Genomic DNA, 19,138 nt, shown 5'->3' with positions numbered 1-19,138 from the left:
AAGAATATGGAGCAGATGATTCAGGAGGGGGAACACAGCCCAGAATAAGTAGGAGGTAGTACAGGAATACTTGGCTAACTTAGATGTACTCAAGTCTCCAGGGCCAGATGAACTACATCCAAGAGTATTAAAAGAACTGGCAGAGGTGATTTCAGAACCATTGGCAGTAATCTTTGAGAATTCCTAGAGAACAGACGAAGTGCCAGCAGACTGGAGGAGGGCAAATGTTGTCCCTATTTTCAAAAAGGGGGGAAGAGAGAACCCAAACAATTACCGCCCAGTCAGCCTGACATCAATACCAGGAAAGATTCTAGAGCAGATCATTAAGCAAACGGTCTGTGAGCACCTAGAAAGGAACGCTGTGATAACTAAAAGTCAGCATGGGTTTCTGAAAAATAAGTTATGTCAGACTAACCTGATCTCATTTTTTGACAGAATTACAAGCCTGGTAGATGAAGGGAATGCTGTGGATGTAGCCTATCTTGATTTCAGCAAGGCCTTTGACAAGGTGCCCCATGATATTCTTGTAAAGAAGCTGGTAAAATGTGGGCTAGACAATGCTACCATTCAGTGGAATTGTAACTGGCTGACTGACCGAACCCAAAGGGTGCTCATTAATGGCTCCTCTTCATCCTGGAGAGAAGTGACTAGTGGGGTGCCACAGGGTTCTGTCTTGGGCCCAGTCTTATTCAACATCTTTATCAATGACTTGGATGATGGGCTTGAGGGCATCCTGATCAAGTTTGCAGATGACACCAAATTGGGAGGGGTTGCTAATACCCCAGAGGACAGCATCACACTTCAAAATGACCTTAACAGATTAGAGAACTGGGCCAAAGCAAACAAGATGAATTTTAACAGGGAGAAATATAAAGTACTACACTTGGGCAAAAAAAATGAAAGGCACAAATACAGGATGGGTGACACCTGGCTTGAGAGCAGTACATGTGAAAAGGATCTAGGAGTCTTGGTAGACCATAAACTTGACATGAGTCAACAGTGTGATGCAGCAGCTAAAAATGCCAATGCAATTATGGGCTGCATCAATAGGAGTATAGTGTCTAGATCAAGGGAAGTAATAGTACCACTATATTCTGCTCTGGTCAGACCTCACCTGGAATACTGTGTCCAGTTCTGGGCACCCCAGTTCAAGAAGGATACTGACAAGCTGGAACGTGTGCAGAGGAGGGCTACCAAAATGGTCAAAGGCCTGGAAACGATGCCTTATGAGGAACGGCTTAGGGAGCTGGGTATGTTTAGCCTGGAGAAGAGAAGGTTAAGGGGTGATATGATAGCCATGTTCAAATATATCAAAGGATGTCATCTAGAGGAGGGAGAAAGGTTGTTTTCTGCTGCTCCAGAGAAGCGGACACGGAGCAATGGATTCAAACTACAAGAAATAAGATTCCACCTAAACATTAGGAAGAACTTCCTGACAGTGAGAGCTGTTCGGCAGTGGAATTTGCTACCAAGGAGTGTGGTGGAGTCTCCTTCTTTGGAGGTCTGTCAGGAATGCTTTGATGGTGTTCCCTGCTTGGCAGGGGGTTGGACTGGATGGCCCTTGTGGTCTCTTCCAACTCTATGATTCTTCCAACTCTATGATCTATGATTCTTAAAAAGCAGAGACATTACCTTGCCGACAAAGGTCTGTATAGTTAAAGCTATGGTTTTCCCAGTAGTGATGTATGGAAGTGAGAGCTGGACCATAAAGAAGACTGATTGCCGAAGAATTGATGCTTTTGAATTATGGTGCTGGAGGAGACTCTTGAGAGTCCTACGGACTGCAAAAAGATCAAACTTATCCATCCTTAACGAAATCAGCCCTGAGTGCTCACTGGAAGGACAGATCCTGAAGTTGAGGCTCCAGTACTTTGGCCACCTCATGAGAAGAGAAGACTCCCTAGAAAATACTCTGATGTTGGGAAAGATGGAGGGCACAAGGAGAAGGGGACGACAGAGGATGGGATGGTTGGACAGTGTCCTCGAAGCGACTGGCATGAGTTTGGCCAAACTGCGGGAGGCAGTGGAGGATAGGCGTGCCTGGTGTGCTCTGGTCCATGGGGTCACGAAGAGTCGGACATGACTGAACGACTGAACAACAACAAAAATACTATCACAGATCTTAATGGAAGATTCGCCTTTGTAAAATGGATGCTTTTTTTAAGGGGATGCTTCACAGAGAACTATACACCCTGGGAGCTTTGTATGCACCAATCAATCAACATTTTAAAATTAACACTGAGCAATCTCAAGGTAAACGGTATTTCCGTGTGCTGCTCTGGTTCGCCAGAAGTGGCTTTGTCATGCTGGCCACGCCGGCTCCCTCAGCCAGTAACGCGACTGGACTTAATGGTCAGGGTTCCCTTTACCTTTACCTTTAAGAAAGCAATAACACTCCAGGCATGGAGCCATGAACCCTCTGGGATGCTGTGAAGGTGGTACTGAGAAGTCATTTCATTGCGGAAGCCAGCAAGATCTGGAAAACCAGGATATCCCTAACATGACAACAGGAACAACAGATCTTGAAAGAGAATATAAATGAACAAACAGGGGGGTCACGCATACCACCTTCTTCAGTCTAAAAATTATGATTGGCAACATTAATGTGGCAAAGACTAAACTTAAGGCAAGTACTATGAATTTGGAGATAAGGGTCTAACATTACTAGCCTTTGAACTCAGTTGCCTCAATATGGACAGAAGCAGGTGAAATACACAATAGGGCATTAATAAGGACTTCAGCATTTTATCTTCTGACTTATACTTCCCAAGGAATTCTGACATGAAAATAATGGAGAACTTTATAACATCATCTTTGATAGACATGCCTACACTAGATCAAGGGTAATTTCTCAATAGTCCAATACAAGAATCAGAGGTATTCTCCATTAGCAAAACACTAAAAATGGGAAATCCCCAGCTCCTGGTGGATAGCTGCCACCAGAGGCGTAGGAAGGGGGGTGCAGTGGGGGCGGGAAGGGGGAGCTGTGCTGCTTTGCCAGCAGCCTTCCCCCTTCGTTTTTGACAGCTCAGGGGGGGCTTGGGAGTCGCGAGTGGGTGGCGCGCCATTGTTCCACGCTCCCGGACTGCTGAAGGAGGCAGGCAGGCAGGGAGAGGATGGAAAGGAGGCAGGGGAGCAAACAGGCGGAGCAGGGAGGGAAGGAGAGAAGCAAAAGCTCCCTCAACTCAGGACCCAAACCCTGGAATGCACAGCAGGAGAGGCGGGGTGTGAGAACCAAGTTAGGTGGGGGGATTAAGTGCTTATGCTCACAATGTTAAGTAAATAAACCAGAAAATAACACTTGCAACTGTAAGTATCTTATTTTTCTTTCTTTTAATAATTTCAATGTGGGGTGTGTGTGGGTGTGACAAGAAATTTTCCCGCACCGGGTACCACCACACCTTGCTACGCCTCTGGGTGCCACATTCTACAAAAAGTATTAAAAATGAACTTGCTCCATGGCTCACTAAACCTTTCAGCAATATACTTGAAGGTGGAGCTATTCTTGAATCCTGGGGACGCTCCAAGATAGCGTTGTATGTAAACCTGATAAAGACTCAGCTCTTTTAGGATCTTACTTTCCAATTTTCTTAATTAATTAAGATGCAAAAATATTGTCTGCAGTAATGGTAAAGAGGTTGAATGTGTTGATATGCATGCTGATATCTCCCCATCAAACAGGATTTATTCGAAAGCAACACATATCCTACTCTATACACCAAGCCTTAAAAGCCGTTTGTAAAATTTCCTCAAGCAAAATTCAGGCAGCCTTCATTTCCTTGGAGCCATTCAAGGCCTTAGGCAGAGTTGAACGCAGCTTTATGAAATCTTTGTGAAACAAAATGGAGGGGAGAAATGCTCCACTTTGTAGACCACACATATACAAATCAGCCAAAACCCTAATGAACAGACTCAGATCACTGGTAATCCAACTACAATGAGGCACTTGACACGTTCACCTGCTGGGAAACCCCCCCCCCCATTGTTTGCTCTAGCGGTTGAAACCCTGGCAAACAAGATCAGAAACCACAACCTTCAAGGCATACCATCAGGAAAAGACTCACATACTACCAATCTGTTTTCAGTTGAGGTATTGATAATGACAAGAAGTCCTAGCTGTGTGATACCAGCTCTCTAATCCATCTTAAAGCAGTTTCACGCAGCAGCAGGAATCAAATAATTTCAAATCCATATATCGCCTAATAGACTTTTATAAAAACAACAAACCTTTGTCAACACAAGAAATACAGGACAAACTAGAAGACACCCAAATGCCCTGGTTAACACAACACCAATTACATGCCCTCTTAAACAATCCAGCAGTGAAATCAGCAGCAACTAGGCCCCTGACAACCTTCGAAAATCTCATCCTAATGACAAAGGGAAACAGCAAAGGGATGGTATCCACAATATACAAAATACTACTCCAAAAAACCCCAAACTCCCTATACACAATCAAAAAACAATGGGAGGATGACATAGGATATGAAATCAACCCCACCCAATGGACCAGAATGTGGTCTAAACCCCCCTTTAAATCCATATCAATGAAAAGAACTCACCCTGAAACTAACCTACAGGTGGTATCTAACGTCAAGAAAATTAGTGCTAATACGCCCAGGAACCTCACCAAAATGCTGGAGAGGGTGAACCTCCACAGGCACAGGTACATACCTCCACATGTGGTGGGAGTGCCCCATAATCCAACCATTCTGGACAACAACCATGCAAGTAATATGAAAGATAACCAAGCAAGTGCTAGAAATCACCCCAGAATTGGTCTTACTAAACATCTTCCAAGACAATAATGCCCACTCACACCACAAAGAACTCATAACCCACCTACTCTCAGCAGCCAGAAACATCACAACCACTGGAAAGACCTGTTAGGAGTAAGCATGGACCAATGGTACCAAGTAGTATGGGAAACAGCCCTACTAGAAAAACTAACCAGTAAGCTGAAACTGACACGGGGACAAACAGAAGAAGACGCCTTCACCCCGGTATGGCTCCCCTTCATCACACACACAGCCCAACAAGACAATGACAAAAATCTACCGACAGCATACGAATCAATATGGCTAGCCTGATAAAAAACACCCACCCACCCCACTCACAAGGAAACCAAAGATCACCACAGCCAACCACAAATGAATAATCGCACCCTACGCCAACCCCAACCTCTCTCACCGCCAAAGGAGCACAAGTGAACAACAGAGAACCTACACAAACAACACTGACACCAAACCCTACATACCGTTATATTAAGTAAAATAGAAACATCGTCACCCCACCCCACCAATCTCCCCACACCACACCACAACACTCACCTCTTTCCCCCTTTTCTTCCTAATGTCTCAACATACAAAATTGATTTGTGAAAATGTTATTTGGAAAAAATACAAGAGACATTGCACTACCTTTGTAAATCAAGAAAATCTTCAATTAAAAAAATACTTAAAAAATAATTTCAAATCCACGATAATGACTTTCAATATCCCTGGAGAAGCAAGAAACTATATGCAAACCTTCTCTGGCTTCTAGCCGCGTTATTCAGGGTTCAGATACTTAACTAAAGACTTTTTTATTTTTATTAATTTTATTAACAAATCTGATGACAAAACATAATAGACATAACAAAGCACAAAATAACAAAGTAACAAAACGTAACATAAACTAACAACCTAACCTAACATAACGCTTATTGATGTAACACCAATTAACAAAACATTGCGAAACATTACATAACTTAACATATCTTGACATAAATTGACATATAAACAAAATAAAAAAGTGGGAGTGGGGGAATATGGGGAAGGAAAGGTAGGGTAGGTAAGATGTGGGGGGTGGAAAGGGGAACAAACATACATTAAACTTTAAACATTGATGAACAAACATTGATGAACAAATAAACAGATTTAACTTCCATTTGTACTCTTTACTTCTTTATCTTAACCATTTTTTAACACACGGGTCCAGTTACATGAATATATATTCCTTAAGTCATTTCCAATAAGATGTTAATATTCTGTTTATACACAAGAGTCACCTTGATTCTACCAGGAGATTTTAATGTTGTTATATTGGTTTAAGTAGTTTGAAAAGGTTACCCATTCTTTTTGTACCTTTTGATTAAGATGTCCTCTAATTCTCCCCGTCATTATGGCTAACTGTATATACTCCATCATAAGAACCTGTCAGTCATTTACTGTGGGAATACTATCACTCTTCCAATTCCTTGCAACTAGAATCCTGCCCGCTGTAGTGGCATACGTAAGTAAGGGTCTATTCTCATTTTTTACCTCTGACGGTAAAATTCCTAAAAGGAAAGTTTTTTCTTGAATGAGATTCTAAGGAGTTTTTTTAATTCATTGTGGATCTTTCCCCAGAATTCTTTGATTACAGCACACTCCCACCACATGTGGAAGTAGGACCCCAGGTCACTTTTACACCTCCAACATATAGGTGACTGATTTTTATACATTTTGGATAGTTTCGTTGGGGTATAATGCCACCTGTACAACATTTTCATGACATTTTCCTTTAAGTTGGTACATGCCGTGAATCTTGTCTTCGTTCCATAATTTTTCCCATTGGGCCATGTAGATGTTATGCCCAAGTCCTGGGCCCACTTTATCATGGCGCTTTTCACCACTTCTTCTTTAGTTTCCCATTCTATGAGCAGATTATACATCTTAGAGACTAAAGACTTAAACCAACTGTACAAAAAGAAATGACACCAGCCTTGCTTCCAAACTGCAATCTGACCTATTTGCAGGTGGAAATAGGAAACAAACAGGCCTTTCACGACTCAGTTGCATTACTGCCCTCAAAATGGCCACCTTACCTTGCTTTCCATTTCTATCCCAAGTTCTGCCAATATACAAACCCATCAAAACTCTAAAGAAGCAGCAACACACCATAATTCTAATTCAACAAAGGGTAAGCACAACGGATTTGCCAAAAATACCCTCTATAGACCACTTTATTTTGATGCTTTTCAACTAAAATGAATAATAACAATGTTCCACATCACCAGAGGTTTGGACATACCCTGGGTAAGAATGGAGTCATTACCAAAACCACTGACAATACGAGGCCTTCCTTTCTTGCCTATGTCCTGGAATGCAGTCAATAACATTAAAAATCTGTTCTTAAGACTCACTTTCTCAATCTGGAAATGATAAGCCCCTCTTCTGGCACCCCTTCCTCCTATGGCTCTTCCTTTCCTCAACTTTCAACAAGAGGATAAGTATGTGCAGACTGGGAAGCGAAAGGGGTATTCAGATTTCACAATCTTCTTTCTAGAGGCAAACCCATCAGAAAAGAGGCACTAGCGGTCAGATTAGAAGGAATCTCCTACCCATGGCTGTAGGATTTGCAAACTCATTCATTTGCATGCAAGTGCAACCAAGAGCAATTTCTGCGATCTCAAGCCACATATGAACACCACTGCACCCGATCCACCCTGGACTACAAAGAGATGGCTTCCCAAATTTATAAACTCCTATTTGTCCTAAACATGGGGTTGTCCACAACTCCTTGATCCCAGTAGGAAACCAACTTCACCACTCAAATAGGGGAGTGGATGTGGGAAGGCTTTGGACAAAAACCCACTGTTGAAATCCATTTTGACAAACACTCAAGAAGCAACTTTATGAATCCTGTTTTACTTGCACTGGACACCTCCTTGCCTACATAGCATCAATCTGACTCCCTCTTATGTTGGTAAGGCTGCTCAGAAACTGACACTATTATCCACATGTGGTGGAGTGGTTAAGCACTCACCCACTTCTGGAACAAGGTATTTGATTGCTGGGATAGCTCAGTTGGTAGAACATGAGATTATCAGGGTGGTGAGTTTGAGCCCCACGTTGGGAAAAAGATTCCGCAGTGCAGGGGTGGACTAGATGGCTCTTGTGGCCCCTTCTATGATTATATTACTTGGTGCCTTATGTTCTACAGTATTTCTGGTTAAGATGTCTTGCCATGTCCCACCACAGCACTAATGGCAATAATAAATATTGCTTACATTTCCATTCACACTAAAACATTGCTAGCTTTCCTTTTGTGAACAGCTAGATTGGAGTCACTGGAATGTTGTGCATTTTCCACACCACAAATAGATAGATGAACTATGGCACAAAGCTTTATAGGAGAAACTGTCCCAGCATGCCCAGGTTCTGCAAGGCACAACAAAAAAGATCTATCCTTTGCAAGTGGACAACCCTTTAATGACTTTATAAATAAATAGCAGGATCTGAATCCTCCTACAACTCATGCAAATAATGTCAAAATTTGGGGTCATCTTAAACATAGATAGTGCATGGGGGGGACGTGGGATTGGTTGTTGTGGCTACCTGGAGATTGACAGCAGCTATTGGGCGTGTTCTTGTTTGCTGCAGTAAGGGCTGGTGTTGATTGGCTGCTGCCATGGCAATTGGGTGGGCTATTGGCAGCTTTTGCGACGCATTCGAGTATCAGCGCCGGTCAGACAGATGAGAAATTTTCAGCAAACTCCCCTAAAAAAGCTCAACAACAATCTCTCCCCCCCCCTTTTCTGAATTTCGAGTCTGCAAAAATAGTGGACGTCTTATACAGGGGGGCATGTTTTACACGGAAAAATACAGTACTCAACGAGGAGGGTACCAGAGCATGTGTCACAGTGTCTAGAGGCTAAAGCTGCTAAAAAGCAGTCCCAGAGGATACTTGTGCCTCTAGTAATGATGCTGGGTCAAGGACTCCCCTCTCCCAGACTATGGACTAGTTTGATCAATCGTTTCATAGTATTGTGGAGTTTGAAGGTACCCTGTGCAGCCCCCTGCAATGCAGGAATCTCAGCTAAGGCATCCATGACAGATGGCCACCCAACCTCTCCAGGGAAGGAGAGTCCATCTTCTCCCAAGGGAATCTGTTCTACTGCTCTTACTGTCAGAAAGTTATTTCTGATGTTTAGCTGGAATCTCCTTTCTTGTAACTTGAATCCATTGGTATGAGTCCCACTCTCCGAAGCAAGTGAAAACAAGCTTTCTCCCATCTTCCATGTGACGGCCCTTGAGATATTGGAAGATGGCTCTCATATCTCCTCTCAGTCTCTTCTTATCCAAGCTAAACATACCCAACTCCCTCAACCATTCCTAATAAGTCTTGGTTTCCACACCCTTAATCATCTTAGTTGCCCTTCTCTGCACCCATTCCATTTTGTCAACATCTTTCTTAAATTGCTGTGCCCAGAGGACTGCAGGTGTGGTCTGACCAAGGCAGGACTATTGCTACCCTTGATCAGGACAGTATGCTTCTATTAATGCAGCCTAGCATTAGCTTTGTTTTTTTGTTTGCTAATGATGTATTGCATGGGTTGATAATGTTGGTTCTGTGAGCTTAATACTACTATGGTTTTTTTTACCCCATCTGTCCAATTGGGTTGCCCCAGCCACTCCAACAGAAAATACAAAAGCACAACAGAGCCTCACACATATAGCATTCATAGAGTGCTATCTTCTCTGCACTTCAATCTTGCTGAAATTAGGCTCAAAACTATTAATATTAATATTATTGATATACTTATTATTAGATTTGTTAATCACTTGTTACCACAGATTTCCAAGCAATTTGCAAGAGAATAGAATAGCAGCACTGCATCCCATGGCAAATCCTGATCAATGCCTAAATATTCACTGGATCCCAGTGAGGTTTAATTTTTACTCATCAGCAACTCAGTGGAACAAGTGAAGCTTGCACAATAAAACTCCCACAGATCATTGTTTAGGCTACATGGCTGCTTTTCTGCAACTCAGATTGGAACTTCAAGGTCTCCTGGAACCTTATCAGAAGCAGGAAGTATGTGCGCAAATGTAAGATGTTGGAGCAGCCCAATGACCCACCTCATCCAGGAACATTCCTCTTCTCACAGAGGCCACCCAGATGCTTCAAAGGAAATCCGGCAAGCAGGAAATCCACTCCACCTCCTCGTGGGGAGGAGTTGCGGTGGACCGCAGAGCCGCTCTCCACACTTCCTGTGGGCGGGGGACTTTGTCCCTCGCTGCTCGGAGGAGTCCCCGGCCGCGTCAGCAGGCAACCGGCCAATCAGCCGGCTGGGGGCGTGGCCGGGGGCTCCCTTTCAAAAGGAGAGGCGCGAGCCGAGAGACCTCCTTTCGGCTCGCTTCCTCGGATCTCCCACCCTCCCTCCCTTCCCTGTAGGCAGGTTTCACCCTATGGCCTTGCTTTGGACTTCGGTTGGTCGCCTGCCCTTGTCGGGGGCCTGGTAGGAATTTTTCCACTTGGCAGATTGGCTGGGCCATTTGGTTTTCGCCTACCACTTAGCAATCGTCACAACTTTGTAAGGTGGCGGTTAGGCATTGAGTGACCTAATGTTGGGGGAGGGGAGGCCGGGCCATCGCCTGCCCCTCCAAGCTTAAGGGTAGTCCGTTAAAGGAATCCGGGGGTGTGGGATCTTGTCCGAAGCCCGGGGCGGGGCTAGGGCCATGCCACGACCCCATTGGAACCCAAGGGGAACTCGAGTTGGTCTGAATCGACGGGGCTCCCCTTATCAGTGGTTTACCCTTACTGGACTTCCTGCTCTGCGGGCAGGAGTCAGATATAGTCAGGTCCACTCAATGCCTAAGCCAATACCGCTCACATGCTGTAACCAATAAAGTTGTGGCCAAATTTTTACCCAATCACATTAACCTTATATTCTGTGTCCTGGTGTTTTTATTTCATTCCCGGGAGGGCGGCTTTGGGGTCTCGACACGCAACTGAGCACAAGAGCACTCTGCCCTACTGCAGTTTCCAGGAACTGATATCTGAAAACATTCCTGCCTCCAGCTGTAGAGGCGGCTCATAGCCATCATGGCTGCTAGCCATCCATAGCCCTCTCCTCCTCCATGAATTTGTCTAATCCTCCTTTAATGTTAGTGGTCATCATTGTCTCCTGGAGAAGCGAGTTCATGGCTTAACTATGTGCCACGTGAAGAAGTACTTTATTTGATCTTCCAACATTCAACTTCACCGGATGTTCACAAGTTCATTATGAGAGACGGAGGAAAACTTTTCTTTATCTAACTGCCTTCTCTACGCCGTGCATTATTTTACAGTAGATGATTCCTTTGTTGCTTCTTCCATGTTCTGGGAAATTAAATTGTCAGTGAGGTAATTGAAGAGTTTGGTGGACCTTACATTCTTGGCAGAGTTTGAGTTGCAACTGATATCAGGGTAGTTGTAGTGTCCCATCTCTCCTTTTTGAATGTTTGGTAATCTGCTCTGGGAAGGCATCATCCAAGTATGCAGTCTGGTCTGGAGGTTTATAGCAGAAACCCATAGGTCACTGTTCCTTCCCTCTTCTACAATTTTTACCCATATGCTCTCAATCTGCTTTCTGTGCTCCAGGTCATGGACCTCATCACAAGTGTACTTATCCTTTACATATAATGCTCCTCCTCCTCCCCCCTTCCTGTTTGGTCTTTTCCTTTTGAATAGGCTCACCTATAAGTCTCACCTTACCAGGTTTCAGTAATGTCTATTAGATCTTATTTGCCATCCTGTATTAAGAGCTGAAACTCATCTTCTTTGTTTCCCATACTCTGTGCATTAATACAGAGACAACTGAAACCATGAGTCATTTCCTCCAGATGCTTCCTTCTTATAGTTTCCTGTCCTTTAGTGGATTCTGCAGCACCACCTCAGTTTCCTGTGCATCAGTAAAGCTATTATCCCCAGGACTAGGTATTTCCTTGTCATTTGTAATATTCTCTCCCTTCTCCCCAGGATTTAGTTTAAAGCTCCATTACCTTGGTTTCGCATCAGTGGTAGCCAGGGCTGATGAATGAATGGCTGTGCATACTATGTTTGTATGAAATGTTCCAAGGGAAACTAGCTTTTCTCTTCAAATCTCCGTAGGGTGTAGAGGCTCTTGGCTGTGAAATTGCAGAATTGCTGGAGAAACTCATCTGGAGGGGTGAAAAGTAACAAGACTGTGATTACAAAAGATGTTGCCTGTTGATGGCAAAATGCTGGCAATATATACTTCTCCCGGGTGGCATATTCCCAATTTATAAATGTATATACAAAGGCTATTAGGCTTGGAGATTTCCTTGCTAATTGAAGGATTTTACACGGTGTCAGGGTTTTCCCAGTTCTTAAATCTCAAATCCTAATATGTGTTCAGATTCACAGAGTTCCATAAGCTTCTTAGTGATGGTTTATTCTTGTAATTCTCTCCTGAATAAGATGACAGACACAGTTCCCTTTTTAAAACAACTTTTTTTTCAAGCGCATTGTGAGAATGTGCTGCTGTTACCAAACAGTAAAGAAGAGAATTGGATCCTGCACAAATATAATTCATCTTAAATTTTCCCTTTTCTCAGTTTATTCCCTCATTACTTAAAAGACTTCAACCACTTCCCTAAACTCCTCCTGCTTTGCTCCTGGAGGTGAATTAGTTTCCAGTTTGGCTTTTATTGCCAACAGATTGTGTGAGGGTTTTATATACAAATCATAAGGTGGCCCCCGGAGCCTGGCAGACATTCTGTCCTGTTCCCTTTGTTTCCTTTCCATTTTCCCTCCCATCTTCAGGGACTCGAAACCAAATTCAGCTGCATATGGTGGTCCACCAGAGGCTTAGGCAAGCCGTATTTGGGCTTTCAGACTAGAACTGCGAAAAGGGAAGGGCATACCACCCGCAGGCCACATCCACACCTTACATTGTAAGGGCTGTTATACCACTTGGACAGTCATGAGCTCTTCCAAAGCATTGTGGGAACTGTAGTTTTCTAAGGGGCGGAGAGTTATTAGGAGACCCTCCATTCCACTCACATGGCTGCAGTTCTCACAGTGGCTTAATGGTCATTCCCTCTTCCCAGGGAACTTTGGGGACTGTGGTTCTGTGTGGAGAAAGGGGGCCTCCTAACACCTCTCAGCTTCCATAACAAACTACTCTTCCCATGATGCTTTGGGAGAAAGCCATGTGCTTTAAATGTGAGCGTTTCTGTGTGCTGCTCTGGTTCGCCAGAAGCGGCTTAGTCATGCTGGCCACATGACCCAGAAGCTGTACATCGGCTCCCTTGGTCTATAGAGCGAGATGAGCACCTGCAACCCCAGAGTCGTCCGCAACTGGACCTAACGGTCAGGGGTACCTTTACCTTTACCTTTACCTTTAAATTGTGCTTTAAAAGCATACTGTGGATCCTGCCCCCTTCCACCATGGAGACTGGGGTGCATGGAGTATGCATGTTCACACCCTGTATTCACCTGGCCAGGAGAGAAGAAGAGTTTGGATTTGATATCCCGCTTTTCACTACCCGAAGGAGTCTCAAAGCTGCTAACATTCTCCTTTCCCTTCCTGCCCCACAACAAACACTCTGTGAGGTGAGTGGGGCTGAGAGACTTCAAAGAAGTATAACTAGTCCAAGGTCACCCAGCAGCTGCATGTGGAGGAGCAGGGAATCGAACCCGGTTCCCCAGATTACGAGTCTGCCGCTCTTAACCACTACACCACACTGGATTACCCTGTGGGAGGTCATGGGTGTTGTGCTCAAATTGGAGGTGGTAGAAGGAGGATTAGTGGCACATGGGTAGAAATGGCTCTGTTGCTATTAGAATTTGTATAGTATCTTATTACACGCTGCTCTGGCTGTGCAGTTTATAAATCTGTAAAATGAAATAAATAACGAAGCACCTGGGACCCAATGGGCCTATTTTCCTTCTTGTCAACTTTGCCAACTGTTCATGACCAGATAAGAAGCCCACTTGGTGCCAACTATTTGTGATTGTGGGTGCTGCCCCTCAGTCTTACGTGAGAAATGGAAGATCTGAAATACTATATATACATTTATGCGATGAAATAGTTTTAAAGTGATCCTTTGCAAGTGACCAAAACACATAAGGACATTAGAGAAGCCTGCTGCATCATGCCAAGAGCCCCTCTAGCCCACCATCCTGCAGTTCCCAGCAACTGGTGTTCAGCAGCATTTCTGCTCTGGCCATGGAGGCCAAGCATAGCCATCCTGGCTAGTAGCCATAAATAGCCTTGTTCTCCATGAATGTGTCTAATCCTCTAACTATGAGCTGTGTGAAGAAGGCCTTTCTTTTTAACTGCCTTGAATCTTCCAACATGCATTCCTCTTCATTGGATGCCCATGGGTTCTATGAGAGAGAGAAACTTTTCTCTCTCCACTTTCTCCATGCCATGCATAATGTTATGAAGGTCTTATCATGTCACCTCTTCCTCGCTTTTTCTCTAAACTATAAAGTCCCAAATGCTGCAACTTTTCCTTTGGGGGAATTGCTCCATCCTCTTGGTCATTCCGTTTTGCATGTTACTCTGCTCACTCCCCCCCCCCACTTTTGCTGTTATTGTTTTTAATTTAATGAGGGTCTTTGCTTTAATATATGTGTTCTGAGCTGATCTTTTCTTGCCTGCCTTTGCTGCTGCAAAAGCAACAGGAACAGAGCACTTACAGATTACTCAAAGCATAAGACACTTGCACCAGGAGTCATGCACTGTGGCTGTTGTTCCACAAGATGGAACCAAGGGAATTGTTATCAAGACTTGGAAACGGCAGAGAAACTTGGGTAACTCAGAAAATGAAGGTGTTAAAAAGTCCCAAGGGCATCACTTCTTTGAAACACCAGGTCGGAGTGTGTGCATCGCCTCGTCCCCCAATGTGGTAGGTTTGGGGTAAGGGTTGGGGTACCGGTGTCACACTCTCCTCCATCGGCAGCCAATCAGCAGAGGGGGCAGAGGCCAAAGCTGGCAAATCATGAGGGATGGACGTGTCTCCAGAAGTGGCACGCAGGTGAGGTCTGCAGATCCTGAGGCTTCGAGTTGGACGTTTCCTCCCCCCCCCATTGGCAGCAGCGAAGGAAAGGCAGTGAGGGAGGTGGGGAGGGAGGAGGAAGGATGAGAGAGTTCAATCCAGATACAAATGAGAGAAGGGCCCTCCTGCCTCTTCTACATTATATCCCCTTTGTTCTCTGTTTTGAGCTCCTCGTGAAGCAGGTCGTTCTGCCGGTTGCCGAGGACAATGGCCAGGAAGGAGAGGATGAGGTACCCCAACCCTTACCCCAAACCTACCACATTGGGGGACGAGGCGATGCACACACTCCGACCTGGTGTTTCAAAGAAGTGACGCCCTTGGGACTTTTTAACACGTTCTTTTCAAAGGGATCCCAGCCTCTTCAGAAAATGAAGGTTCTCCCAACATCCAAACTTCACTGCTCAATTTGGAAAATCTTTGGGAAATTTGCCTTAGACTCTTGTGGGGGGCATTCCACACTTTGTGCCTCCTTCTGGGACCCTCAAACTCAGCATCTTCTTATGTCTTGTTTCTTGCACACCATTTGCATTGCTCATGCTTGTCATGCCCTTGCAGGTACACCCGCCAGGCAGTGAGGAACGGAGGAAAGGCCCAGCTCAGCAACCATGAAGTCAAGGTGAAAGGACCTGAACCCGTCATTAGCCAGATCATTGATAAGCTGAAACACATTAATCAGGTAAGCTCACGTACTCTCTCTTAGATGCTTCTGGCTTGATGAACTCCAAGTATTGTTCATAATGACCCAGTTGTCCAACTTAGTAAATCTCATCTCACCCCTTGCCTTTCCCTGTAAGACCCTGTAAAAATTGCAGCCATTAAGAGTCGTCAACAGGTTTTCCACACCTATCAGCTAATCACCCATTCCCACCACCCTTCTGAGTCATACCCCTCCCCACTCCCTCACTATATTTAAGGGTCTGGTGATTTCCGTTTCAGTGTATCTGAATAAGTGTGCCTGCACACGAAAGCTCATACCAAGAACAAACTTAGTTGGTCTCTAAGGTGCTACTGGAAGGAATTTTTTATTTTATTTTGTTTTGTTCCATCATTCCCTGTTTAGAAATTACTCCATACTGGAAGCCAGAGCTGTGCATAGCTGAGCCAGGGTTGGCTGTGGCTGTACCTGAATCTAGACCTGAAGAGTGTATTTTTCCAGGTCAGTTGGTAAGGCTAAAAGCTGTTCCTTGAGGAACTGTTCAGTACTTAAGAGATTTTGAGTCAGGGGAGACCCTGTTGATATATATGAATGTATGGAGTGAGAGACCATGGATGTGATGGTGTAGAGCTGGTTGTGTTGCTCCTAATAGGAATGTGTGATGCAACAGTGCCATCTGTTGCTGTGGAGGAAGGTAGTGATGTACAGTAAGCCCTAGGATTTTTAAGCCATGTTCCTTTTAAGGTGTCTTCCCAATAGATTTCTTTCTTACTTCTTCCACATGATGTTAACATATTTGTAGAAAGGCCAGCACTGTCTCGAGGACTCCTTCCTCAATTCATATTTGCTGATAAATTCATAGTGGGAAGGTAAAAATAGGGGTGGGTGCAAAACAGAGGTTGGAAGAGAGAAGACAGAAAAATTTGGCATTTGGATCAGCCCTGGAACAAAGCGCTCTTTCGGTGTAACTTCCAAACAGTTATGCTTAAGGTCTCTGCCAAAAAAATGTCCATACTCTCTATAGTATTAGACAATTAAGCTCCAGAGGCTACTTCCCTGCAAAAGGCAAAGCATTTGTTTCAAATGTGGACCCCATTCCCCAATTATCAGCCTTGAAGAAAGCAATTAAAACATCTGAGGGTAATCAAAGAGTGAGTGTGACTTTATTCAGCTCCTGAGCTTGAAACTGGAGGTGGTAAAGGGGGGGAGCAGACAGGGAGGGAGGAAGTTATAGTCAAATGCTTATTGTTGTGATCAAATGCACAGTTTCCATAATTTGTAATTCATAAGTCAACTTAAGGCTGTGACTCTGGAAAAGAAATTGCATTGGGCAGGCAGGATCATTAGCAGGTTGAAAGGCTTTTAGAAGGGAAATGGTTTCTCTTCCAGAGGTTACAGTGCAGCCGATGATTGAAAATATTTCAGGCCTACCATATCTTGACAGATCTTTGGGATGCACGTGAACCAATTTATAACTTAGTTTGCAGAATCAGCCTTTCACTTAAGGTTTTTTTTTTTGGGGGGGGATGGCTTGCTCTTTGGCCAGAAAGCCTAACAGTCTCCAATGTTCTTGAGGGATAAGGGAAGCAAACAGCATGGGAACCCAAAACCTGGCAAGAAGTTTGTGCAAGTGCTGGGAAGCTGATAAGCTGCAAGTGTATTCTGGTCCAGCAGCACCATCAAGACTAATTAATTTTATTAATGGAGCATAAGCTGTCATGAGCTTATTGCCTACTTCTTCAGAAAACCAGAGGGAAAATTTTGTTAACAGCCCGGTTTGGGGGGTTAAAGGATTCCTTCCTTGATTTTAAAGTATTGCACACTCTGATACTCAGCCTTTCTCAACCTGGGGCATTGACTGTGTTGACTGGGCTGATGGGAATTGTAGTCTAAAGCATTTGGAAGGCACCAGGTGGGCTGTGTAGTAGAACTTGTCAGCAAAAAGTGCTAGGAAGAAGGTGCATTTCTCAGAATCTAGAAAGGTGATTATAGCAAATCCACCCAGAGATATGTCAGTGAATTCCAGTCTAGTGTCTGCTTAACCTGTGCTATAAAATGACATGAGGCAAATTTGTGGAGGGCAGGTCTGTTAGCAGCCATTAATGGTTAAAGACAAAACTCCATGCTGAGATGCAGACAACCTGTTGCCGAAGGTGGAAGAGCCATTGCCTTTAAGCCCACCTGGTGGGTATCTCACTAGGGCATCTGACTGCCAGTTGTGGGAAAATTGGATGCTGTAATGGTCCAGATTTCAAGACCCATGACTATTACTGTAGCAGGATCCCAAAAGGATCCCTGTCATCAACAACCTAGAGCCTCCTCACCCTTTGCTCTAATTGGAACCCATCAGAGTGGAAGGAGATGAGTCAGCCACAGAGGATGGGTTCCTAGGGTCATTCTGGAGAAGATGTCATACAGGAAGAGCTCTGTGGTGTTGTTCTGTATGCTCAAAACCTAAGCATTTGGGAACACTGAAAGCAGAAGGTGCTTCAGTCTGCCCGCGGTGGGTATTGACGCGATGTGCTTCAGTCTCAAGAAAATGGTGTGCATGTTACATACAGTGGAGCTTTGATGTAAACACAATGGGAGTCATTCAAAAAAAAAAAAAAAGGTACTGGTGAACTCAAACTCATTGGCCCAGGCACGTACACAGAAAATAGTAGATCTAGCTGGAAGGTTGGCACACAGAGAGCTAGGTCAATTGTTGCAATGCATCCCTTATTATTATTGCATAGTTATAAAATTATTGTATAATTTTAGAAGGGGTACAGCTGTGGGAGCCTGGCTGTGACTATTGTGAAGTGACCCTGCACTTCTGGGTTTGCCAGTGCTGTACACTACTGGGGTGGGATTTCTCTGAGTCAGAGGAAGGCGGTGCTACTCCTGTGCCTCTGTGTAATCCCCCTACTGACAAGGGAGTTATTGCTGTCACCCCTGAAAATGGGGAAACTTGATTCCAGGGTCATGGCAGGAACCTTTGCATGGCAACCACATAGGAGATGTTGATATGTATCCATATTACTCAGGGTGCTGGATCTTGCCTGAATTCAGGAACTCATTTTCATGATGGCATTATGCCTCATCTGACAAGAGGGAGGGAAGAAGTTTTCTGAAAGTGCACCAATAATAATTTGGGCCTGCCCTTTCTGGATGGCATTATTAGATTTTGTGTGACAACTGTGAAATCTGAAATCCAAGGGCTGCTAGGATCCACCCAGCTGTTGCCATAATTTGCTACTAAAGCAAGAAGACGGAAGGGCTTTTTTTACCCATGATGAATGTACTGCAGGAATCTTTTGGCCTCTGTATTTTCCTTTGGGGGGGGGGAATAAAAAAGCCGCACAGTAATCTATCACTCCGCATGACTCACACCCCATATTTAAAGACTAACAACATTTTTTTGTGACTCAGGAAAAATTTGTTGGCTTTCTCAGGAGCAATTCACCATAACGCAGGGCTCCTCCCAGACTTCCGCTCCATATGGAAGGAGCAACTGGGACAGTTAAATCAGAATAAGTGTGACAGACTCTGACTGCTACATATAATTAAAAGTCTGAACATACAGTGCCTTTTTTAATTGCTAAAAAATCTTCCCGTTCCCCTTGACATTTTCAATAAGAATGTACACTTCATATCCTCTCCTCCCAAAATGCCTACAAAACACCTG

At 44.3% G+C, this 19,138-nt stretch overlaps 1 protein-coding gene across 1 annotated transcript in view; it reads left to right on the top strand.

The window, feature by feature from the left end:
- GPC3 (glypican 3) overlaps positions 1-19,138 on the top strand; it is a 227,290-nt gene that overhangs the window by 142,704 nt on the left and 65,448 nt on the right. Inside the window, exon 6 of the mRNA XM_033137608.1 lies at positions 15,372-15,492. Coding sequence (XP_032993499.1) covers positions 15,372-15,492 — 121 coding nt within the window. The remainder of the gene's footprint in view (positions 1-15,371; positions 15,493-19,138) is intronic.

This window comes from Lacerta agilis, chromosome Z (genome assembly GCF_009819535.1).
Source record: "Lacerta agilis isolate rLacAgi1 chromosome Z, rLacAgi1.pri, whole genome shotgun sequence".
In the NCBI taxonomy this organism is placed as follows: Eukaryota; Metazoa; Chordata; class Lepidosauria; order Squamata; family Lacertidae; genus Lacerta; species Lacerta agilis.
The sequence above is the reverse complement of the archived record's forward strand: the minus strand, read 5'-3'. Positions and strand labels throughout refer to the sequence as shown.